General features: G+C 47.5%; 1 protein-coding gene across 1 annotated transcript in view; it reads left to right on the top strand.

Annotated features, from left to right (window-relative positions):
• VSTM4 (V-set and transmembrane domain containing 4) overlaps positions 1-21,683 on the top strand; it is a 91,847-nt gene that overhangs the window by 20,230 nt on the left and 49,934 nt on the right. Inside the window, exons 3-5 of the mRNA XM_021699965.2 lie at positions 912-980; positions 9,613-9,720; positions 19,081-19,114. Of these exons, the coding sequence (XP_021555640.1) occupies positions 912-980; positions 9,613-9,720; positions 19,081-19,114 (211 nt within the window). The remainder of the gene's footprint in view (positions 1-911; positions 981-9,612; positions 9,721-19,080; positions 19,115-21,683) is intronic.

The following is a 21,683-nucleotide window of genomic DNA, read 5'->3' as shown; positions in this document are numbered from 1 at the left end:
TCCTTTGTCTTTCTTTCGGGTCCTAGATTCTCTTCTCTAGAACTCTCCAGTGTGGTAGCCACAGACCACAGGTGACTATATACATTTAAATTAAAATAAAATTAAAAATTCAATTCCTCAGGCCCATGTGGACTAGCCACATTTCACATTCTCAAGTAGCCACAAGTGGCCATTTCCTTCATGCTGGAAGTTCTATAGGACAGTAATCTCATTCCTTGACATTTTGCTTTTTTTGGTCAGCTTAATCAGGTATACTGAAATGTACACCTACTGCACGGAACCTTTCCATGGTTCCAACCTCTTCCGTGTAACGTTCAAGCTTTTACACTGTGTAGCTCAGTTCTGTTTCTCTGACTGTTGAGAGCAGGCACAATAAGTTCAGTGATCAGCTACCGACTAAAAGTGGACAAAATAATTTCAAAATCAGATGCTTCCTGCTGTGTGTGTGTCTGGCATGGAGTGGTGCTCAAAGCCCAGACCCTGAGCCGTTAGATGACTTCAGGCTCCTCTCTCTAGGGGTGTCTGGCAAGTGCACCCTACTTAGAAAGATATCCACTAAAATGGTCAAATAAATGTTTTGGTTTTTGGAATTCCCACTGGGGAACTCTTTAGTTGGCAAGGATGTGGGGCAAGTGGGACTTCTACTGTACTGAGTCCCAGCTGTGCCATTTATTAGCTTTTAAACAAAGACAACCTACGTTCCCCCCCACTGGTGCCTCAAGTGTTACGTGTCGGGCATTGTACCTCTCCCTCATGTGTGAGTTGTGATAATTAAATGTGGTTTTGCAAATGGGAAAATTGCTTTATAAATGTAAGTGCCACACCATATGGCATTATTTTGGATCACAGTGTGAGCCGGGTCCATAAACTACTGTACTTCATGCTATGCCATTTCTTTTTTTGTCTTACAGTGATTTCCCTCAAAGCTTCTGAAGATTCATCCGTTGAGAAAAAGAAAGAGACCTGGGCGTTTTTTGAAGGTAGACCTTGCATGTTTCTTTATTATAAGATGCCCCTCCCTCGCTTTTAGATAATAGGAAGGGAATAGAATGGGAAGAAAGTATAACCGAACTCAAGGGGGTCACCACTTGGGGTACACCAAATTGAACACAAACCAAGGAAAATACTGAAAGCTAAGGACTTTTTATTACTTGGTACAAGTTAGGAGACAGGGAGATAGTTCTCTAAGCACTGTCTCCCCATGGGGTTAGTACAGGAAGCTTTTATTCAGTGTGTTAGGGGCTGAGGCAGGGAGCTGCCATCGGTACTTTTGGTTCAGTTGTGCATGCCTAGCATGTCAGCATGCTAGTGCGTACCTTGTACGTTCTAAGAAATGGCAGAACACTCTGTCCATAGGAAGTGATGTTAGTATAATGAGCTAAAGGTAACTTCAGGTCAGCACACGGGGGGGCTTCTGTGCAGCTCCTCAGCTCCAGCCTGGCTCACACTGGCACCCACGGGGGCTGTTAGGAGAGACAAACCTAGCAAGGGGATCTCAGGTGAAACACCCAGTTGGGCATCTCCTTGGCTGGAACTGTTGGTTCTCTGTGAAATGAAACACATTCCTTCCCTACTTTTGTCCCTTCCCCTCCCACCTTCTGCTGATACTCCATCCCTCTTATTTGAGTAACTTCCTTTTGCATTTTAGCCAACAAAAGGACCCTGACTTCTTAGTTGTTCTCTTATCCTAAACTTACTCAAGAGTAGGGTGGGAGGGACGCCTGGGTGGCTCAGTTGGTTAAGCATCAAATCTTGACTATTTCGGCTCAGGTCATGATCTCAGGGTCGTGAGATCGAGCCCCATATTGGGCTGAGCTCAGAGTCTGCTTGTCCCTCTCCCTTCTCCTCGGCCCCTCACCCACTTGTGCTCTCTCTCTCTCTCAAATAAGTAAAATCTTTTGAAAAACACAAAAAACTATATTTATATATATACAAAAAGAATAGGGTGGGAATTCCTGGTGGTGTCAGCCCATGGGTTTTGAAAGAGTAGAGGCCAAAGCTCCAATCTGTATAATTTGGGGTTGTTTTGTTTTGCTCCAGAATTCCTACTTTTAAGTGATTTTAGGGAGGGATCTTCAAATAATGTGAAAATGAAATGTACACCTACTGTGACAAATTTTATCTCCGGTTTCTTACAGAGTTTGGGGTTTGAGAATCTTCAGCAAGTGGTTTTCAACCCATGTTAGAAGCCCCTGGGGAGCTTTAAAAACACTGATGCCTGGACCGCAGCTATGGACATTCTGATAGAGCTGGAATTTGTTAAAAGCTCTCCAGGTGACCCCAGCAGCAGCCCTCGCTGGTCCCAGATGAGCAGCTGCAGCAGAAGCATTACCTGGGAGCCCGATACAAAGGCACAGTGTTGGCCCCCCCCCCTCACTTACAAGATCAGAAACACTAGGGGTGGTGCCCAGCAACCTGGGTTTTCGCGAGACCTCGGGGGGGGGCGGGGGGGTGCGGGTGGAGATTCTGCTGCACTCAGATTGGAGCCTTGGAGCAATGATTCTCAGCAGGTGGTTGTGCCCCTCCAGAGTACATGTGCCAGTGTGTGGATACATTTTTGGTTGCTACAACTAGCCTTTTGATGCTCCTGGCATCTACCGGGTAGAGGCCAGGGGTGCTGACAAACGTCCTAACAATGCACAAGTCAGCTCCCCACAACAAGGAAGTATCTGGCCCCAAATGTCAAGAGTGCCGAGGTTGAGAAACCTTGCCTTACTGAGAGTGAGGAAAGTTCGCAGGAATTATTATCACAAAGTAGGTGAGGATTATGACAAGAAGCCATGAAAGAATGTACTTGGTGAGTTCTTAGGCAGAGCCTTTGGTCAGTGAAAAACTGATGAATGTCAAAAGGTGATGAGGAAATTGTGAAGGGTTACACTTAGTGAAGGCATGGCATTTATGGATGATGAATCCCCTTGCCGAACGGATCTAGGGAGATGTGTGTGCCTTGGAGGCTTCCCCTCACCTTTAGTTAACTCACAGATGTGGTAGAAGGAGATCATGCCCCATGGGGGAGACGGGCGCTTGGATCCAAACCCACCTCTTCCAATAGCCAGTTAAAAGCAGTGGATGGAGGCACTTTCTCTCTTAGGAAAATATAATCATGATTGTGAACATTGTTTGCAAACCAGACAGTGTCACTCAGATAGGACACTGGGATTCATTGTTTTGCCATCAAATATTTTCTTTGTCAGATTTCACTTCATTCAGTAGAGATTCCTTGTATCCCCTGCCTTTTCTTATGCAGGCTTTGTGGCTGTCTTTTTATTTAATGACCCTCTCCCAGCGAAATGATCCCCAGCTCTCTCCCTCAGCCTTTCATTCAGGGAATGCCTGTTTATTAGCAAGGAGATGAAAGTGACTTTACTGCTCATGGAGTGAAGCAATAGAAAAAACAATTGATTTACCCCATGTTTCTGGGAGCTGCCCCATGACCCAGAGCCCTATGGTGGGGGAGAAATATGGAGACATCCAGGGCATCCCTAAGGTAGGTCGCTGGCAGCTGTGACAGCAGGAGCCTTGTTTATCATCAGATGCATAAGGATTTCCTGGGGGATTGTTAGTAACCCGCGTTCTGGGCTCCCCACCGAGAATCTGATTATTGCCTTTAGGAAGGGAGCAAAACATTTGTATTGGGGCCCGGGGTGTTTCCCTAGTGCAAATGGTCTAAGGACTGTGTTTAGAAATAATCCATGGTACAGGGGCACCTGGGTGGCTCAGTCGGTTAAGCGCCTGCCTTTGGCTCAGGTCATGATTTCGGGGCCCTGGGGTCCCTGCTCAGCGGGGAGTCTGCTTCTCCCTCTGTTGCTCCCCCTGCTCGTGCACTCTCTCTGTCTCTCAAATAAATGATCTTTAAAAAAAAAATACCCGTGGTACAAAAAACAAGACTCCATATATTTGGAAATATGGCAGCATGTGGTCCCAACATGCCTTGCAGCAGCATCAGCATGTCTAAAACAAGTGTATAATTAATAGTGGTTTATACTTCACGTGTAGCTATCGACTATCAGGGTCACTCTCGACCTGGCTCTCTACACAAAATCCATAGCCCAACGTGGGCTTACTTCTCAACACAGAGACTTAGATCCCTTCAGAAAAGAATTGGAGTCCTCACTATGTCTAATGCCTCAGAACAGCTGTTTCCAGAGCGTTCTTTCCCCGGGATTCCGGCAGCAGTGGCCGTGTGTTTTGCTTTCTTAACCCAGCCACGGTGTCGGCGAGGTCAGGGGTACGGATGAAACTCCCTGGCGCCTGATCCTGGGCCTTTGCCCTTTTGTTCCTGGATGGGACAGCTGCAGCAGGGCCTGCGGAGGGATGGCCGTCCCCCTGGGGCTCCGCTCAGCTGACCACATGCCCACGGCACAAAACCCAGCATTGTCGGGCCTCTTGGTGAAATGCTGGAGTGAGTTAAAATCCCTCAGGGCTATTGCTATTGCTCAGGTGTTTTTCCCCGAGCAAGATGATATTTCAAGCTGGATTTAAAAAAAAAAAAAATAGAAGGCTGCAGTTTGTCGCATGGACCTGAGATCCTGGTGTTTGCATTTTCCCTGGAAGAGTAGAGGACTGACATGGACTTTCTCGAGTCGGTGGTCTGGGCGAGTTGCTGCCTTCAGTGTGCGGAGGCATGCTGGGGCCCCCGGGCTTCCAAGCAGCGCGGAATGTCCCAGCTGGCCTCCGGGTTGCCCAGCAATAGGTGCTGCCTGCCTATCTCAGGGCCTCTCTGCCGGGCCTGCCCTGTGGTGGGCCTGGTGTTCGGGGAGTGGGGAGCACGCACAAGCTCACTGTGCCCCCCCTTCCCCCCCCCGTCTTGGCCTCCCTGCCGCTTGAGTGTCACTGCAGCCTGCCGCCCGGCCATCTGCTTCAGGGAGGCCTGGGCTGGGGCGGCTGGGGTCATGGGGGGGGCGCGGTGTGTGTGACATTTTCTGCATGGCGGCTTGCAGCCGAGCCTGAAAATGACATTGGTGCCTTTGGAAGTCCAATGGCAGAAGACAAAGCTGCACATGAGTTTGAGGAGCATAACAAGATTTTTAGAATGATTTTGAGGGCGCAGGTATATGTGGTGTTTTAAAAGCTAACCCCAGATTGGGTTAAGTGCAGAGGTTTTTGTTCAAGCATTGTTTGGCCCGGTCTGGCCTGAGTTTTAAAACCTTTGAGCCAACATTTATAATTAGAGAGGTGTGTGCAAGGAGGTTGAGGGAAGGGCGGAGATAAGGCAAGCACGGGGCCGGCTTCCAGGCGGAGGACGGCTGTCTGGAGCAGAGTCGCGGCCTCCTCGGAGGCAAGGCGGTGCTCGATCTAGGTGTTCGTGACCCTGGCTTAAGTGGTCAGCGTTCTACCTCTGTTTGCAGAGAAAATCCGGGGAGGTGGTTTCAGTGTTTTGAGCCGCTAAAACAGGGCAATTGTCTTTATGCCGCAAAAGGAATTCTCGGAACAGAGGGAAAAAATTGGAACGCTGGGTTGCTGGGTGCTGCCCCATCCAGGGAAACTCAGAAGTTCTGTTTGAGCTTTTCTCCTCCGGCAAGGTGACGCGTGCTCAGGTTCCTGTAGCTTCAGGAACGCGACAGAGAGGAGGCGCGGTTGCTCCCAGGCCTGTGGGGACGCGCACACAGGCGGCTGGTGCCTGCCGGCCAGTGTCCCCAGCCCGTGGGCCTGTGTGCTTGGCCGTGTAGCTGGCCAGATGTTTTATGGTCTGCAGCTGGGGCTGCCTGTGGAGAGCCCCCTCTGTGCCACGTGGTAGAGGCTGTGGTCTGAAACCAGAGCGTGGACCTCTCGGAGCCCCTCGCCTCCTGCTGGGGCACAGCGGGCCACAGAGGCCTGCAGCGTGCTTCTGGGGACCCTTGTGGGAGATTCGCACCACGACCTTGTCCCTGCTTGATTGCCACAGTTTCCAAACCAAGGAAAGGGCTCCGATGAAGAGGGAGCTCGTAGAGGACGCTGCTCTGCTCCAGTGGTCCAGAAACTTCATTCAGTGAGACGGTTTGTCTCTCCAACGAAGAATGAGACTGAAGCCAGATGGCCCTTGCCGTTTTGGTCCTGGGGCCGGCATCTTTGGAGTCCCATGGAGGCAGATGTTGTGTCGTGCCCCACGTCTGCGTGCCTGGCAATGGGACTGCATTATTTGCCATTCTCTCATGCCAGACAGAAATGGCTACGCATGCTCGACTGCATGTAAATCCGGGACTGGCCCTATGTTCTCTGTGTTCTGGCCCATCCCATGTCCTGTCACGAATCCTGGTCTGTGACCCCTGTCCTAGCTCTCAGAGTTTCGCTGTTTAAATGGAGACCCAAGCCCCTAGCTCTGACCATTCAGAGCTCTCACCGAGTGAATCTGCAAAGCCCACGCATCTGAGACACAGGCGTCTATACAGAAGGGCGGTTTTGATTTTTGTTGTAGGAGAGGGTTTCCGCTGTCTCAAACTCCTCACATGCCACTGAACTCCTCGACCCTCTAATCTGGCTCGGCCCCCACCATCCCACAAAATTGGCTTTCCCCCAGGACTTTTCCAGTAGCTTCCGAGCAGGAAAACCCAGTGGATGTTTTCCAGCAGCACTTGATGCTATTAACGAATCTTTCTTACAACATCTACTCTCTTGGCTTCTAGAACTCTCAACTTCAGTCTTCCTCTGCTTCTGTGACTGACTCCCAGCTCCCTCTGTAGCAGACTCTTCCTACCCACCTTCCTGCTCCCTTAAATATTAGGGCAGGTGTTCCCTTCACCTGCAGCCTTACCCTGCTGTGCTTTCTACTTCTTTTACTTTTAATTCAGGCTCCTAAGTTCCATGAACAGAAGCCTTCTCAGACTAACTTAGGCAAAAATGTTGACTAAGCCTAAGACCATGGGAGGACCTCGTGGATTCTGGGTCAGAGACTACACTGAGCCTCCTGGGGTGTGGGCCAGGGAAGAGAGAGTCGAAAGGAACCTGAGATGTCTGATTCTGTCCCATCCTCCCTCTTCCTCTCTCGTTGACTGCAGCCTTACCTGTGTCTCTAGCTCATTGTGGAAGCCAGCCCCCCTGCCGCTCCCAGCATGCTGCTTTTTCCGTTTGGACACTTAACTAACTGCTTCTCCAGGTCCCAAGGGCTTTACAAAGGTGCATTCCTGTTGACTCAGCAATTGCACTTTTAGGGACTTCATCTTAAAAACCTAATATGAGAGGTGCATTAAGGTTTGAGTTTGTGAATGCTCATCATACTCATTTATTATAGGGAGCGGTTAGAAACACTTTGAGTGGCCAGTAATAAGGTCCCATGAAGCCACTTATATTAATCTGATACATTTTTTTTTCACTCTGTTTCTCTCTGTATTTTTATTCTTTCTATATATTTTTGCATTTTCTGTGTTTTTTTTAAATATGACTCAGCACAGAGCTCCAGTCCTCTTTGAAGCTCCTTGTGACCTCCTCAGGCCAGTTGAGTTCCTTCTCTGTGTGTTTCTAGTACTGGGCGCACACTTTTGTTGTCGCAAATGCCATACTGCTCTCTGATTTCTTGATGAGACTTAAATGTCCATTGTTACATTTCTTGTACTTAGGAGAGTGCTGAACATGGCTGATAATAACTGCCTGTTGGCTCAAGAAATTTAAGTCAGTAGAAAAACATTTTTGCTAAGCTCAAACATCTGTAGCTTTTTGCTGCAGAGAAGGATAAACTAAGGCCTTTGGCTTCCCTTTCCCTTTCTGAGCAATCGGCATTTTACCAATCAGATTGGTGATGAGGTTGATCATTGGAGTTTAAGAAATGGATGTATGTTGTTATGGGCTCAAGGTTGATGTCCCCCCCAATTCATATGCTGAAATCCTAACCCCTAATATGACTGTATTAGGAGGTGGGGCCTTTGGGAAGTGACTATGTCATGAGAGTGGAGCCCTCATGAATGGGATTATTTGCCCTTATAAGACGAGACCTTGTAGGAGCTTGCTTGGTCTCTCTCTGTTCTCTGCCATGTGAGGATACCAAGAGAAAATGTCCCCAAACCAGGAAGAGAACTCTTACCAGATACCAGTTCTGCCAGCACCTTGCTCCTGTGAGAAGTATATGTTTATAGTTTAAACTGCTCAGTCGATGGTATTTTGTTATTGCAGCCCAAATTGACTGAGACATATATGGTCATGGTTTAACTTAGAAAAATTATTTGGAGTGGTAGATTAACATGTATTTCTGAGAAATGATACAGGGATCCCTTGTACCCATTTGTGCCCTTAACCCAATTTCTCCCAGTGGTAACATCTTGCAAAACTATAGTACAACATGGTAACCAGGATGTTGACATTGATACAGCCAAGATAGAGAACATTCCCATCCCCACAAGGGTTTCTTATAGCCAAACCCATGTTCCCCCCATCAGCTACTCCCTCCTTAACCTCTGGCAATCACTAATCTGTTCTCCATTTCTATAATTTTGTCATTTCAAGAATATTATGTAAATAAAGTCATACAGTATGTAGCCTTCTGGGATCTCCCCCCCCCCCCCCCCCCCATATACACACTTAGCATCATTGTTTGGAAGTTCCAGATTGCTACATCACTAAGTAGTATTGTAGTATTCCATGGTGTGTGTGGACCACAGTTTGTTGAGCCATTCACCTCCTGAAGGACATCCGGGCAGTTTCCAGTTTTGGGCTATTGTAAATAAAGCTGCTATTTTGTGTGAACTGAAGTTTTCATTTCTCTGGGACAAATGCCCCAGAGTGCAGTTGCTGAGTTGAAGAGTATTTGTAGATGTATCTTTTAAGAAACTGTTTTCTGGGGTGGCTGTACCATTTTATATTCTCACCAGCAATGCCGAGTGACCCAGTTTATTCATATCCTTCCTGGTATTTGGTATTGTCACTATTTTTTATTTTATTTGTTCTGATGGGTGTGTGAGATATCTCAGTGTGGTTTAAATTTGCGTTTCTCAAATGGCTAAGGAAGTGGAACATCTTCTCGTGAACTTATTTGCCACCTGTATATTCTCTTTAGTGAATTATCTCTGTTTCTGCTCATTTTCTAGTAGGATTGGTTTGTCTATTTTTTTACTGTTAAATTTTGAGCGTTCTTTGTATTTTAGGTACTAGTCCTTTGTTGGATATACAGTTACAAATATTTCCCCCCACTCTGTAACTTGTCTTTTCATCCTCTTTTTACGGGTGTTTCCAAAGCAAATGGTTTTAATTTTGATGAAATCAAATTGATCAAGTTTTCTTTACATGGATGATGCTTTCAGTGTCAAATATAAAAAAAATCTCTGCTTATGGAGCCTGGGTGGCTCAGTCGGTTAAGCATCTGCCTTCGGCTCAGGTCCAGGGATCGAGTCCTGAGTTGGGCTTCTTGCTCAGCAGGGAGCCTGTTTCTCCCTCTGCCTGCCACTCCCCCTGCTTGTGCTCTTGTGCCCTCTCTCTCTGACAAATAAATAAAGTCCTTAAAAAATATATTTATAAAAATAAATTCTTTGCTTAGTCCTAGATCCCAAAGATTTTTCTCCTATATTTTCCCCCAAAGTTTATATTTTCTACTTAAGCTTGTGGTTTATTTTGAGTTAATTTTTGGTAATGTATGAAGTTTATCTTACTTGGTACCTCTCCTCCGATGTGGCTCGTCCTGACAATGCCCCACTGTGTCCTTGCCTTCAGATCTCTACATATATGCTGTGCTCGTGTGCTGTGTGGGGATCCTCAGTGTCCTCCTCTTCACCCTGACCATCATCTGGCAGTCTGTATTTAGCAAGAGGAAAGCCAGAGGTAAGAGAACCGATAAGGTCATGTCTGGAATGGGAGCACAACCAAACCACAGACAGGCGGAAGATGCTGGGGAAAGTATAACCTTGTTTGAAAAATGCATCGTGAGTCAGGGATTATGTCCCTGTGACTGGTGAGTACAGTGAGTGAGGAGATGTGTCTTGGACTCCGCTAAAATCAGCCGTGCCCACGTTGAAGTATCTCTTTTTCTCAAATCCCATCCGTCTGTGGTCTCTGGGGAAAGGGGGTGGGGGGTGCTTACCTCTCATTCGCCCAGACGGGGCTATGGAGTCAGATGAACCTGGTTTTGATTCGGGCTCTGCCACAGAAGACTGATTTTAGATGTGTTCCTTGGCCATCCTGAGCTTCAAGGTCCTCATCTATGAAATGAACTGGGGTGGACCCTGCCTTCCTCAAATTGCACGTGGTTGTAAGGTTCATTATTTAATTATAGTACCAGCGTGGCGCCAGGCAGGCAGGCAGGGTCAGGAAGGCTCCGCCCACCCGGAGGGGTCACTTCCATCTCCTTTCCTGTCGGCATCCCTGTCGCCCTAGGTCTGTCCGCAGCCCCTTCCTGCTCTGCTCTTCCTTTCTTCATGATTACAGTTCTGGGGATTCCAACTCTCACCTCCCTATGCAGGCTGCCTGCTTTCCCTCTCCAGCCCCCACCTCTCAGCAAGCCTCGATGTCTCCTTTCCACCAGAGCCTGTACATTTCCTCTGAAATACCCTCCCCGCACCCCTTTCTGCATTCCCAAAGCAGGTGCGGATGCGGGAGCTCCCCGTGGATGACAGCTGAGCTCTGGAATGAGACCGGCTCTGGCTCAGATGGCTGCTCTTCACTTACCAGCTGATGACCTACCCGCTGAGCCTCACCTTTCCCATCTAAGTAATGGGAAAGCGCTAATGTGCCAGTCTCATGGGATTATTGAGAGGATAAAGTTCAACAACAACAGCAACCACATTTAACACATTCTGACTCTTGTAAGCGTCCTGCGTGTACGATGACATGAGGTTAGAGTTACACATCAACTTGAGGTCACAAAGCTGGGAAGTGTTAGATTTGGCAGTCACAGCGTAAGGGACTCGAACAGGGAGATGGAGCAGTGCTTCCGGAGGGCCCCTCCACCACGGAGCAGGCAGGGCACAGGGAACCCCGGAGGGCGGGAGGGAGCGCGCTCAGGGACCAGCCTGCAGCAAGCTGTTGGCATCGCAGGGTTAGGAGACGAGGACAGGAGAGGCTCCGGGAACTTGGAAGAGCTGCCGCTGTGGGAGAAAGTGTCACCAGCAGGAGCCTTAGAGGAGAGACCCGGGCAATGCCAACCCAGGAGGCAGCAGGAGGGAGCCGGGAGCATCCATTCCTCAGCCCTTCCTTCTCCCCTGTCCTCTGGATGTCCTGCTGCTCTTTGCTTGGCTCTCACCAACCAGGAGCCAGAGGGCAGGGCGTGGAGGGAGGTCAGCCATCTGGGCCAGTCAGGATGGAGAGGGCACGGAGACACCCAGCACACTCAGCGCTGCAGACGGAGCCCGGCCTGTGGTGGATCTTGCAGGGCCCGTACCCTTCCCACAGTGCTCCGGGCGACCTCTGTGCTGTGCCCGAGAGCCTTCCTCTGCAGCATCTGCCTGCCTTGTCAAGAGTGCCCAAGCTTATCTCCCATTGCAAACCCTTGTCTATGCCTGTGAGACTGTGGGACGAGGTGCACATGTGCAGCTGCATTTGCAAATAGCGAGGAAGGCGCAGGCCCGTCATCTGGTCCACTCTCCTTGGAATTTGGCTTATGACAAATTCCCAACAGATGGGGGACAAATGTGTTTGTTTCCCAGCTGCTTTGCTCCCAACAGTTGGAGTTTGGAAGCCACATAAGCAGTCTCCAAGCCTGTTTTGCCCCAAAGGCACCTCTGCCTGGGTTCAGGAGCATGGCAGGGGAGTGTGCCTTGAGCTGCAGGCTCTGTTAGTTCGTAGGCAGGGTGGGGGAATCAAAGCAAAGGAGTTAGTTCAGGAGACATCCATCTCCTCCAGAGCCAATGAGGCCAACTGAGACACATACTCCAGGCCTCACACAGAGCCGCTGAAAACCCAGATCCCAGTCGCCCTTGTCTCTCTTGGAGCGGGCCCAGACAGACTCGTGTGCACCTGCACACAGTGTCGCAAAGCCCGACTGAGCTTTCAAGAGCTTCGCCGGGACACCTGCTGCGGGCCACACTGCTCACTGGCTCCTCCACGTTCTTGTGTAATCCTCACTGCCAGTCTGGAATGACAGTCCCTATTGCTCCCGTTTGCAAGAGGACGCAGCTGAGGAGCTTGAGAAAGTCCTGAAACGGGCATGCCAGAGCCCAAGCCCAGCCTGATTCGGAGGAAATTTCTGTTCAAGGAAAACTTTGCCATCTGGGAGCCAGCCTTGCCAAGGAATTTTCCTTCAGCCTTCCATGGTGGTTGCTGCCAAGGTCCTTCCCAAACAGCAAGCATAGCTCCTGCAGCCCCTAGGGAGCTTGGCTTTATTCCAGCAGGCTGGCATTCTGTAGCCCAGGCCGGGCAGGTCCTGCCCCATGGGGTGCTAGCAGCCAGGCACCTCCCAGCCACCACAGGGCTGGGGACAGAGGACTGTGCGTGATGGGCCTGGGGTTACCCCTCACCTGGACCCTGGAGCCTCTGCACAGCGCTGCCCGAAACTTAAGGAGCTGGGAAACCTGCTCAAACGAGGATTCTGATTCAGTACGTCTCATGAGATCACGGTGGGGCCACCACTGTTGGTGTGAGGCCACATTTTGAGTAGCAGCAAGGCCTTACAGCCAGTTCTTCTGAACTCTCTCCTACTCTGTACCCGTCTTTGTTACAACAAATATTTTGAAAGGATCCCATTACTCTCTTGAAATGAAACTCAGAGATGAGATATGCTTCCTGTACCCACAAAAATACAATCAGGCCCAGACCCCCTTGTTATATGGACATTTTCTGGGTTTTCTATGTCACTATGTGTGGGTTGGACCTTCTGCATCCTGGCCGCATGGAGGAAAGCCAAGGTCACAAAGCTGGGAAGTGCCTCTCTTGCCTATGTAAGAACCGCAGAGCATCCAGGTCTGTAGGCTGCTCACATACACATGGAGAGCGGAGGAGAGCCCCACACCTGCTCTCCCGCTCCTTCAGCAGGATCTGTCTTCAAAGAGGATATCGGAGTAGCCGTCCCCATTCCCGAAGCGATCCCCTGGAGGGTGCTTGAGGTAAACAAAGCCCAGCCCGGAAGCTGGGGGGCCAGGGGCCAGCGTCCTTCTCTCTCTGCATCCCCGCTGCTCTGCCCTCACCCGGCCTCGCTCTGCCTTGTTTTCCTGGGGTGCTCATTATTCACGTGAGCTGGAGTTAATTGCACCCATGTGTTACTTGCTTTCCACTTTCTCCCGAGCTGGGAGTCTTCGTCCTGGCTCTTCGTGCCGGGGTGCCTGGAACTTTGTCCCGGGGCCTCTGCAGCTCTGAGTCACCCTGGAAGACACCAGTCCTGGTGGCCCAGGACCAAGGCCTGAGTTATACCTCAAGCACACTGCTTTCCAGTGGCCTTTACTTGTTTGGGAATGAGTCCAGACTCACTGCTTTGAGGGGACCCCAGCAATCCCCCAACCTTCCCTCTCTGAGCTCTTACAAGGGCAGTTTGAAGGCACACTAGAACCAGACGGAAGGAGAGGGGCTTAGCCCCTTTGTCGCTACTCTCTGTGTCTGTGATGTCGCAGTCTAGCTTGCACTTGCTGTGCTAGAACCCTCACACTGGAGCCAGGGCTTCCTAGAGCTTGCTAAGCCCCCATGTTCCCCTGCTGCAGGCTCTGTTGAGTTCTTCGCCTGTTCTCTATGCTTCCCCACGGCGATGGGGCCAAAGAGCCTATGATCTTTACTCCCAGAGGTACAAGGAAGAAGGAGTCTGTCACAGCCATACTCCGTGCAGGGAAGAGGCTCAAAGCATGGAGTGGGGTGGCTGTGGATGAGGAGCAGAGGGGCGACCCTGGGGCCTTGGGGAAGTTGATGGGCTCACCTGCCTGGTGTCACAGACACTTGGACAATCCCTAGCATGAGCTCTCCTCACCACACACTTCTGAGACGCAGACTTGGTCTTCAGAACGTGTGGGAAGGTTGGCTGGCTCTCGTGGGCCCACTGCCGCCTTGGGAAGCGGGCCCACCCTCCCTGGGCTGGTGCTTGTCAGCCACCCCAGGAGCATAGTGCAGAGAGCACGGGACCCAGAGCTTGGATTCAAGCTCCTTTACTTACAGAGTGGGTCTTTTCCGGCCCCGAGTGAACGCCCTGCGTCCCCAAGTGTCCTCACTATAAAATGGGGTTAAGAGTTTCTCTTACTCGTACAGCTACTGGAGATGCTCTTCCCAGTGTGGTGTGCTGGTCCTTGGTGTGGGCAGTTCCGGGGAGCACCTTCTCGCGGGTGCAGCTCACTTTCCAAACCACATCCTTCCATCACGGTCATGGTGACTGCGGGATTGGCCATCCCGGCAGCGAGGGCAAGCAGAGCTCCCCCACGCACTGTCCCCAGTAGAGATACACTGCAAGCCACATATGTCATTGGACATTTTTGTAGTAGTCACATTAACAGGGTAAAAAGGTAAAAAAAAAAACCAATCTCTTTTATTTAACTCACTGTATCTAAAATAGCATTTCAACAAGTATCAATAGAGAGATTCTGAATGAGACATTTTACATTCCTTTGTTAAATCCAGCATGATTTCACGCTTCCAGCACGTCTCATTTGGGACTAGGTGTATTTCGAGTGCCAGCCTGGGGCCCATGACTTCCATATAGGACGAGTCTCTAGACACACAACTTTATGTGCTGCTACTTTCCATCAGTGCTTTTCGTGTGGCCATGAAATGGCTCGCTGTAGCAAGAGAACAGGCGATAGGAAACCCCATTCTCCTTCTCAGCTTACCACTTGCTGACCCGGAGAAACGGCTTCACCTGTCCTGGTGTCGGCGCCAGCCCGGAAGCACCGTCAAGGCAGGGCTGCTTCCTGGAGGGCCTGGGGTTTTGGATGTGACATGACGGGAGCCCAGTTCTGTGTAAAGGGAAGGGCTGGTGGGAAGTGGGGCACACCCCTGGTCTTATCTCTCCCCCCCAGGGAAGTGCCAATGGTCCTTTTCCAGGCCGCCGGGCTCCCTGCCGGTGCTGGGGCTGGGGGAGGCCGGGAGAGCACAGTGCTCAGTCGTTCTGGCTCCTTCTGCAAACGCACGGGACCTTTTGCAGGGGCTGTCGCAGTGTTGGCACAGTGTGGGAGACGCTTGGGGAACAGAGCAGAAATATCCATGGGTCCTATCTCAGGGTCTCTGCAAGGCCTGGGGTCTGGAGAGGGTGCAGGCAAATTAGGGGAAAGACTGGGGAGGGTCAGCTATACCTTGAGGCTCCAGTACTGCTCCAGGGCCTGAGAGGATGGGGGAGCATGGCTACCTCCACTCCAAGTCACCCGTCTGGGGGTGGTCGTGGTGACAGAGACAGGCCCAGATGGAGATGACACAGTCTTCAGCCTGACAGGTCGTCTGGGAGATTTGGCCCTGAGTTGGGGGCTGAGAGCAGTGTCGCCCCGGCCGAGGAGGCAGAGAAAGGGTAGCCTCAGGGCCTGGAGGTGAGAAAAGCAGTCCTTCCCTTTAGTCTTCAAAGTCCTAAAGATCCTAAGATCACCAATGAAAAAGAACTGTGTCCTGAGTTTTCATTTCTGTGCAGTACGGTTGCCTTGTGTGGAGCCAGGAGCCTCTGGGTCAAGTATGCTGGGTGGGAGGTCATGGCTCATGATGGAGACTGGCTCCAGGACCTCCCTTTTTATTGGCTCCCTTCTTTTCCTGGTCTCACTTCGCCCCTCTCCAGTGGATTTGCTGGGATCGAGTCCCATACAGACTCTTTGTACTGAAATGGTTTGTCTTACAGGCTCTGCTTCTCGGGCAGCCCTAGCTCTGGAATCAGCACTGATTACGTTACATATATTTAAAGGTGACTCTGGGCAAGGGTTATTTCTCAGATGCACATAAGTCTTAATGTTTGGTATGCAGGATTACTTTTGGTTCCCTGGGCAGTCCCTCTCATTAACAGGACATCGGCCCTGTGTTTACCAGTCTGAGACCTTATAAACATCGGTCAGCACGTGCCGGCTGAGGTGCATATGTTGTGCCCAGCACTGACCATCCTCCCTGGGCTCTGGTCTTCCTGAGTCAGCCCCCTCCCCTATGGCCAACTATTATGAGTCCCCCGGGCCTGCCCTCCTGCTCCCTGGCTTCCTGATCTCCAGGCTGCTCACCTCACTGCCCCTGGACTGGATTTCCCAAAATACAGGTCAGTGCATGGATTCCCTAGGACTCTAGCCCCAGCTCTGCCCTGCCCAGCTGTGGCACAGTGGGCCAGCCGTTTCTCCTGAGACTTATTCTCTTCGTCTATAGGAGCTCTAATACCAGCCGCCCAGTATCTCTGAGAATGGTAAGGGGTAGATACAAGAGGGCTCTGGAGTCAGGCTGCCCAGTTTTGTCCCTTCCTAGGTGTGTTAGTTTGCTTGGGCTGCCGTAGTAAAGCTTCTAGGTGGCTGTCCCCTCCCTGTGTCTTCGCCTGGTCTTTCCTCTGCACTTGTCTGTTTCCTGATTTTTTCTTAGAAGGACATCAGTCATGTTGGATTAGGGCCCACCCCAGTGACCTCATCTTAACTGAATCACCTGTTTAAAGGCCTCATCTCCAACTAATTCACATTCTGAGGTGTTAGGTTTTAGGTCTTCAACATAAGAGGGACACAGCTCAGCCCATAACACCGCTGTGTGACCTTAATCAAGGTCATTAATCTCTCTGTGCCTCAGTGCCCTCCACTGTAGAATTAGGTGCAATGACAAAGTTTTTGCGAAGATTGAATTCAAATGCAAAGTTGTGGTCTTCAAATGTTTTTGCTGGCATAGCACCTAAAAGCATTTCAAAAACTATGCACCCTTGAACATTTTTTGTTGATGTCTAAACTTTTTCATCATAAATGTAAATTGTTGCAAAGGAGGTAATTTCCAGGGCATCACAAATATTGACATCTTAAAATGAAATGGTTAAATCTCTTTTACATCTAAATGTCATGAATTTAGTAACTACCTCTCTTTATTTAAAAAGACTCTATGAACATGCTTTAGCTGTTAGAAATTATATATCATTCCTTTTTCTCCTTGAACTTTAATACAGTTTTTTTGTTTACACTTTTCTGTAAAAATAATGTGTGTACAAGTTTAAATTAAGAAATTTTAAATTTCCTTATTCCATAAGTTTCTAGGTATTACATTTTTTTTTCTGTATTGAGTTATTAATAGTGCACAATTAGTAAGATTTGGAAAATGAGTATAAAACTAATCAAAACTCCATAGATATTATCAGTTTGGATAATCAATCATAAGAAGAGCATTTTATTGGAAATGTATTTTTATTAAAATAAATTTTTATTTTACTTCGTATACCCTTGCCTGAATCTGCTTCATAACGGAATTCAGCATCATTTCTCTTCCTACTTTTTAAAGTATGGAATTGATGCTGAATTCTATTACTAAGAATAGAAATGATGCTGAATTCTGTTATGAAGCAGATTCATGCAAGGGTATATGATCTATCATTGAAAATGATTTTTAATACTTGACCAGCTGACAACTGGATTAGGTCACTGTTTAATCCTTGTCGAAAGCAAAATATTGGAAACCTCTCTGCTGGTGAAAGGTTTAGTTGCCCAGTCATTAGTCATTTGCTTTCTCAACACTGGCCCCAACATTTCAAATCATTTCTCATTCGGTGCCTCCTGTTTTTTACCTCCATAATCTAAGTCAGGATGGGCAAGAGGTGTGCCTCGATTTTGTGGAGAGAAACAGTGATGTGATGGAGAAGGGAGGGAAAAGGATACAGCTAGAGCTCAGGCATGTTCTGGGAGAATGAATTCTGAGGAAAGAACACCATGCTAGGTGAAGATCTAGAAACTGATTTCCTTAAAACTGCCCTTCCTAGGAGTGCCCACTGGTTTGCAAACCCCAGACAAATGATCACTGATTTATTTAATAAGCCTAGAGTTAGGCCAGGAACATATGAAGTGTTCAGTAAATACTAATTATGGTTTTATTATTGCTACATCTGTAAATTACCCAGCACAGAGTAGGTGCTTAGTAAACAGGATGCAGAAAGAGTTTATGCACTAATAAGGGGTTGTAACAGGTAAACCTAAAAAGCCCTCTCTACAGCTGAGACTGTCATGCTGGTCTGGAACCTACCCTGGTCACCTGCAGGACAGATCACTGCAAGTGTAGTAGATTAAAACAACAATTTTATTCGCTCACAATTCTGTAGGTCAGAGATTTCAGCTGGGCTTAGCTGAGCATTTCTTCTGGTCTTCGCTGGAGTCGCTCCTGCAGCTGCAGCCTGCTGGTGGATCAGCTGGGGCCTGGCTGCTTTGGGGCCTCACTGGGATGACTTGCTTCTGTTCAATGTGGTCTCATCTCCCAGTAGGCTAGCCAGGCTTCATTATGCGGTAGCAGAAGAGTTCCCTGCAATGAGAGAAAGAGCAAATGAGCAAACCTCAGAGCACAGGGACCTGTTATGCCTTTGCTTGTGACATATTGGTTATTGTTTCATTGGCCAAAGCACATCTGGCGGCCAAGCCCAGTGTGGGGGCGGAGTTTCACAGGGCTGTAGATAGACACAGGGAGGTGTGATTCATTGGGGCCATTGATGTAATGATCCACGACCCGACTCCGCGGCCCATGGCTTTACTTCTATTTGAAGTGAACTCAATTGTGAGCTTAGATTGGATACCTATTAGGATAACTGCCTAGGTATTCTTATTTTTCCTCTGCTGCTAGAATCTGTTTTTTTTTTTTTTTTTTTTTTAATGAGACCTACTGTGGAGGATGTCTTGCTCTAAGACTGTTTTTCCAAGGGCCCCCCTGGAAGAGTGTTGATCAGAGAACAAAAAGCCAGTTTACAGAGAGGAGCATCTAAGTGGAAATAGGTTATCCCCAAAGTCTTTCTCATGAATAAGGCAGAGCTTTGAAGTTGGGTGACTGTTACTCCAGGACCTTCCAGGTTAGAACCCACCTTAACCTGGCTTGGAAAAAAAAAAGGACTGTTTTGGGATATCAAACTAGGAGGTCTGGGGTGTATGGTTTCATGCCTGGCTCAATCTAGGTGTGGAATATTATCGAGTCAATGTGGCGTCTGTGCTATGGTTCTGCAGTACTCATCCAAAGAGAAGTATGAAAGCCCCAAGAAGAGGCTTGTCCCAACATCTGAGCAACGCCTGGGCACCTACATTTCCCGGGGATTCCTGGAGCATATATATCTAGAGTAACATTTATTTACCATCTTCTATTTCTTTTCTTTTCTTTTTACAGCGAGACATTATTTGGTGAAATGTCCTCAGAACAGGTAGGAATATTTTCTTTCTTTTTTCAAATGAAACTCTTTGATATTTTACTTTCTATTGATATTACCAAGAAATTGGCGAAATTTGTATCTTTACTTAAGGGTCTGCAAATTAGTCTGCAGATTGGCCTAAAAACGTGTGTTCTTCATGCACTTGCATGTTTCTAGATTCCAGACTCTGGTTATCACCCCCAGAAGGTCCAGAGAAAATATGGCTCATGCTGGTTCAGAGGACTGTTACCCCTGTTTAGGAAGAAGGTAGCAGCTGGACTGAACCACTTTGATGCCTTCTGACCACAAATCCTCTTAATTCCCTTCCACCAGTGCCTGCTTGCCCTATGCCCTGCTCTGCAGAATGTGGCCATTAGAAATATATGTGCTGAGATGCTAGCCTTCTAGCTGGTGGAGCACACCTCACAGATAACATAACAGTTACAGTAGATATTACAAACTCAGAGTTTAGAAATTTGAGACTTCTGGTTCAGACACAATGGCAGAGGTCAGTTTTTCCCTGCTCTTCCCTGCTAAGCACAACCGTAAACCCTGAAAATAATGTCAGAGACAACCACAGGAGGACTCTGAAAGGTGGTAAGAAGAAAATGATGAAAGACAAAAAAAATCTTAAAAGCAACCAGAGAGGAACAATGCATTACTTACAGGGAACACAAATTTGAATGACAGTGTAGTTTTCCTTTGAATCGATGGAAGGCAGAAAGAAGTGGCACATTTTCTTTTTTAAAAGATTTTATTTCTTTCTTTCTTTTAGAGAGAGTGAAGGAGAGAGATAGTGCATGAGCAGGGTGGAGGGGCAGAGGGAGAGAGAGAATCGCAAGCAGACTCCTTGCTAAGCGCAGAGCCTGATGAGAGGCTTGATCTCACGACTCTGAGATCATGAGCTGAGCTGAAATTAAGAGTTGGGCACTTAACTGACTGAGCCACCAGGCAGCCCAAGAAGTGGCACATTTTCAAATATTGAAAGAGAAGAACTGTCAACTACAAATTCTATATCCAGCAAAACTGTTCTTTAGGAATAAAGGGGAAATAAAGACATTCTCAGATGTAGGGAAACTGAATGAATTTGTCACTATCAGGCCTACTTTAAAAGAAAGGCTAAAATAAATTCTTGAAATAGAAGAAAAAGACTTGATACATTAGGACGGAAGAAGGAACAGTAGCGCAGAAATATGGGTCCATAAGTAAGCTCTTCTTTTCCTCATGAGTTTTAAAAATAATATTTTATAATTGAAACAAAAATTACAAAACCATCTGATACTCAGGAAGAGCATTAAGATATTTAGAAGTGGGGAGGGGCAAGTTACCTAAATAGGAGTGAGCTTTTTACACTTCATTGAAAGTGAGAGAAATTTGGTAAGTCACACATTTATTTATCATGCTCAAAGCAACCATTAAAGTGACTATGAAAAAATGCACTCAAAAACAGTATAGAAAAATAAAGCTAGAGTCCTAAAATGTGTTCCAGTAAATTAAAGGAACAGAGGAATGATAACCACAGGAAATAAACAGAAGACAGATAATAAAATGGCAGACTTAATTGCTAACATACTGTTTGTCTTACATAGTTTAAAACTTAAACAGTTTAAATATATCAGTCCAATGACAGAGATTGACAGAGTGGATTAAAAAAAAAACACAACCCACCTACATGCTCTTTACAAGAAATTCACTTCAAACACAGTGACTTAGGTAGGTTGAAATAAAAGGATAGAAAAACTTATACCACATAAACAATACCAAAACAAATCAGGAGTGGGTATACTAATAATATGATAAAATAGACTTCAGAGCAGAGAAACTTACTAGAAACAAAGACAGACATTAGATAATGATGAGAGGATCAATCCACCAGGAAGACAAATATCCTAAATATATACACACCAAACAGAAGAACCACAAAGTTACATAAAGCAAAAACTGAAAGAGCTGCAAGAAGAAATGGATAAATCCACAGTTACAGTTGGCAGCTCCAGCAACCCCTCTCAGCAACCAGTAGACCTTCTAGACGGAAATTAGCAAGGGTATTGAAGATCTAAACACCACAATCAACCGACAGGACCAAATTGATACATATCGAACACTTGGACCACCAACAGCAGAACACTTGTATTTCCAGCCCCCACAGAACATTCACCATAAGATCTAGTCTATCTTAGATCAAATGTTGGGCTTTAAAACAAACCTCAACAAATTTAAAGCAATAGAAATCATACAAACATGTGGAAATGAAACAACACACTTTAAAAATAATACATGGATCAAAAAGGAAGTCTCAAAGGAAATAAAAAAATACAGAGAATTGACCAAAAATGAGAATAAACATAACAAAACATGTGGGATGCATCTAAAGCAGTGCAGAGGGGAGATACATGGCATTAAATGCTTACATAAGAAATTAGGAAAGCCCTCAAATCAACAATCGGGAAGTCTCACCTCAGGAAATTAGGAAAAGAGCAAAATAAACCTAAAGCAGACAGAAGGAATGAAATGATAAAGATCAAAGCATAAACTGATGAAATTGAAAATAGCAAGACAATAGAGAAAAATCAATGAATCA

Source organism: Neomonachus schauinslandi, chromosome 6, assembly GCF_002201575.2.
Source record: "Neomonachus schauinslandi chromosome 6, ASM220157v2, whole genome shotgun sequence".
NCBI lineage: Eukaryota > Metazoa > Chordata > Mammalia > Carnivora > Phocidae > Neomonachus > Neomonachus schauinslandi.
The sequence above is the reverse complement of the archived record's forward strand: the minus strand, read 5'-3'. Positions and strand labels throughout refer to the sequence as shown.